Genomic DNA, 3,794 nt, shown 5'->3' with positions numbered 1-3,794 from the left:
TAAGTAATTTGAATCAGATTTTTAAAATTTTATTTTAAATTTCAAATTTTTGTAATTAAGACAACCGACAAATTAATTGGTACCGAAAGGGTGGTTCAAGGGTGCTAATCTTTCATTGACCGTAACTGACTCCCGAACCCGACACATTTATGATAAAACGTAGATCATGTAAGATGGTGTCCGATCTACCTAAATATCGTTTAAAATGATCGGTGACGACTCCGACCCAATTATTCAAGTCGAAACTCAATTCCGAACCCAACCAAAAGACGACCGCGACAGCTGGGAGAAAATATTTTACAAAAAATATTTTCCTCGTTTTTCTATGTTTGGTTCCCGCAAAACAAGAGGGTCAGTGGAATTTGTTTTAATGTCAACGGAAAACTCAAAGCAAAACAAGGTAAAATGACTTACTGTTTGGAAAAGGATAAGTCATTTTCCTTCGTTTTCTCGCCCCTTGCTCCACACCGAAAAATCGAGCGATTTAGTGGTCTCCTTCTCTTTGACGAGGTGAACTGTCGTCTTCTCAAGTGTCTTTCTTTTCATCTTCTCCATTTTCATCTTCCTTGACCTCCTTATTAGTAGATGTTTCTTCATTTTCTCCGTTCAACTTTCGCTGTTTCACGCTCATGTATATCACCCCTTTCACTTCCAAATAAATCCCTAATTCCCCCTTTCTCTTTGTTCCCTCTTTATATAGACAATTATTGGTTCTTTACTTTTTAGAAAATTAGAGTTTAGTTTGTCTTTCCTTTTTGTTGCTGTATATAATTTAGTCCGAGGATTTTATGTTTTTCCCTCATTGTACATTCCAGCTCTGTAATTCTTGGACTTATATTTATTATTGTACTGGTTCAGTTTTTTTTATTTGCTGATTTCATTGAGATGGAATTACGAGTCCTCAATGATTTAGGGTTTTTGAATTCAATATGGAGAATCCGCGTAGGTCGTTTGATAAATCAAGAGGACCCCGTTTGAAAAAACCGCGTTTAACGAAATATTGGGACAGTATTGTAAAGAATATTGGGAGAGATTACATTAAACATTTTGCTGCCAGATTGCCACATGTTAGGTTTCATTATTTTTCTTTTGATTCCATCATTACTGAATGGGACATCTGGCAAAATTTCTTGTAGTATGCTTATGTTTGATTGATTATTGTTTGAAAAACTGCAGAAGACTTTGTTCCCAATGAAAACACTATACGCTTTGACAAATATACACATCCAGTTGCCACCTTTATGTGCTTAGGATCTTAAACTCTTCAAAATGCTGAAATCTTCTTTGTATGTTAATTTTGTGCTTGTATAGAATGAAGTTGATACTCATGTTTCAAGTGTATGATCCATACCATTTTGACTGCTGGACTTAGGTGTTCTGCAATGCATATAGACAAGTTGATCCTCCTGTGCGTCAAAGTATGCGTCATTTTTTGGAACATGGAAAGGGGTATTCCCTCCTCCGACCCTCCAGGTGATTGAAAAGGAACTTGGCTCTGCTCCCATGATAAATGGTTCATCTTCAGGAACGACAACATCAAGACCCGATCTACTTTCACAGCGTCCACCACATAGCATTCATGTAAATCCAAAGTATCTAGAAAGGCAGCGACTTCAACAGTCTATCAGGGTAAATTCTACAATCATCTTGTCCTCTATTTTGTTAAAGATTCATTCAAGTGCTTTTCAGTATATTTCTGAAGCATTTATTGAATTTGGAGATCGCTTATGTTTATAAAGCTAGCACTTTAAATACTTTTACTCCCGTATTTTCTTCACCTTGTTTGTTAAAGATTCATATCCGAAATTTTGAGATTCCCACTATCATTCCTTTCTAGTCCTTTGTGGAATCATATCAATGCCACTGTTGCCAATTCTTTTGGTCCTTGTGACCTTGTCTTGATTTTAACTTCCTTAATTTCTCTCAGCTCTATGTGATAGATTTAATGCCTTCATTATACGGGATTTTCTATTGATTTGCTTTTGTGTGATGAAGGCAAAAGTTATGGTCAATGATATGACTGGAACATTGGCAAACTCAAAGGAGGATTATGAGAGGCCGGATAGAGCAGCCATTACAGCTGGACAGCCATATGGAGATCCTTGTGTTAAAATGAATGTATGAGAGGTGTTTCAAAGTTTGTTTTAATATGTTTATTACCTTTTCACTTTCTGCTTCTATTTTGATGTTGTCAGAAAATCCGGTGTTATCATAGAGATGCATATAAATATGTTGTTTGTAATAAGAACATTGGTGTTACTGATCTTTCACAGACTAAAGGTGTGGGTGTTGGAAGAGCCAGAGTTACTGAGGCTATTTCCAGCCAGAGGAATGGTTTCAATATTAAACATGGATCTCAAAATTACCCGGCATCCAAGTCTGGAAGGCTGATCCTCGTTTATTGGCAAGACGGAACATTTCTGGTAGAAGCAGTAATGCGACGCACAGCAGCTGGAAAAATTGTGAGGAAGAAGAATTTATGTGGGAGATGCACTCAAGATTGTCTCAACATGATGCTGTCAACATCTCTAATAACTCGAGCAAAGATCATTGGACTCTTGATCCTTCAGAAAAGTTGGTAAGATTTCAAGATTAGGGCTTTCAGTTGAATTACATAATTTTACTGGTTTCATCCAAAGAAATATTTTTTCTCAACTTGTAAAGATAAACTTTATGGAATTGTCTCTAGATTAATATTGCTGAAACATTTGCAATATGTATGTTTAACTCTTTTTTTGGGACCATATATACATTTATACTGCTTATAGCTTGTGTAAGGTATAAGACATGAGATCTACTGCAGTTTTTAATATGCATATGAAGATGCATGATGCATTGTTGAAAATCACTGTTGTTAGGCTGAGAAACATTTGCGATATGTATGAATTAGACTTTGTATTATTATGGTTGGATATTATTGTTGTTTTAATGTGATAAACCCTTTAATTATATATTTTGACACTATTATTATTACAATGTTATATACTATTGTTGTTTTAATGTGGTATACTACTAATTAAACCTACATAATATTTATAAACTTTTATAATATATTTTTAATCAATTATTAATATTATATCAAATAAACCTTCATAATATTAATCATACGTTGAAATTCATTTCTAAAAATACGAATGAATAAGCATCGTGAAGATTTTAAACCTAAAATAGTGTATTTATAATACAATCAACATAAATTATTAAGATTATCTAAAAATTTAGTTTGACGTACTTATAAAAATACATATTTTTATAAAATATAATTATATAAAAATAAAATGAACCTTTAAAACTAAGGTAAAGAATAAAAACATATCGAATATGTATGTTTCTTTATTAAAAATAGATTCTGAAAACTGTTTTCAGAAAAATTAACCAAACAGTGTAAAACATTTTATAATGTACCATCCAAACACTGAAAAATAGTTTCTGAAAAATGTTTTTTAGAAATATAATTCATTTTCCAGATTTCATTTTCCGAAAACTGTTTTCAGTGAAAAAACTGACCCTTAGTGTTTTATCGACTTACTGTTTGTTTGATAAAGCTTTCTAAAAGTACTTTTAATTTAAAAAAACTATTATGATTTTAAAATGCATACTTTTGACCGTAAAATTAATGTCGAGCAAGTTAAAAAAATTAAAAAAAATTACGGTAGAAAAAATAGTTTTAAACCAACTACAAAAGCAGTTGGAAATAAATTATAGCGTTTGGAAACAAATTATAATTTTACTTTTACTAATGCATAAGGTCCACTCAATTATGTATTTACATTTTATTTTTAATAATTTAATTT

General features: G+C 32.2%; 1 protein-coding gene across 2 annotated transcripts; it reads left to right on the top strand.

The window, feature by feature from the left end:
* Window positions 1-401: 401 nt before the first annotated feature.
* LOC120211061 lies at window positions 402-2,610 on the top strand. Of its 2 annotated transcripts, XM_039209682.1 has the most exons (4): window positions 402-510; window positions 1,373-1,629; window positions 1,996-2,118; window positions 2,274-2,610. In XM_039209682.1, the coding sequence occupies exons 2-4, from the start codon at window positions 1,504-1,506 to the stop codon at window positions 2,580-2,582; spliced, it is 558 nt and encodes a 185-aa protein (XP_039065613.1). In that variant the 5' UTR covers window positions 402-510; window positions 1,373-1,503; the 3' UTR covers window positions 2,583-2,610. The 2 variants fall into 2 exon arrangements, with proteins under 2 accessions (XP_039065613.1, XP_039065614.1); XM_039209683.1 differs by lacking the exon at window positions 402-510 and having other exon boundaries at window positions 869-1,629.
* Window positions 2,611-3,794: the final 1,184 nt, after the last annotated feature.

Source organism: Hibiscus syriacus, unplaced genomic scaffold (genome assembly GCF_006381635.1).
Source record: "Hibiscus syriacus cultivar Baekdansim isolate YM2019G1 unplaced genomic scaffold, ASM638163v2 tig00109957_pilon, whole genome shotgun sequence".
Lineage (NCBI taxonomy): Eukaryota > Viridiplantae > Streptophyta > Magnoliopsida > Malvales > Malvaceae > Hibiscus > Hibiscus syriacus.
This window is presented reverse-complemented; position numbering and strand designations above follow the sequence as displayed.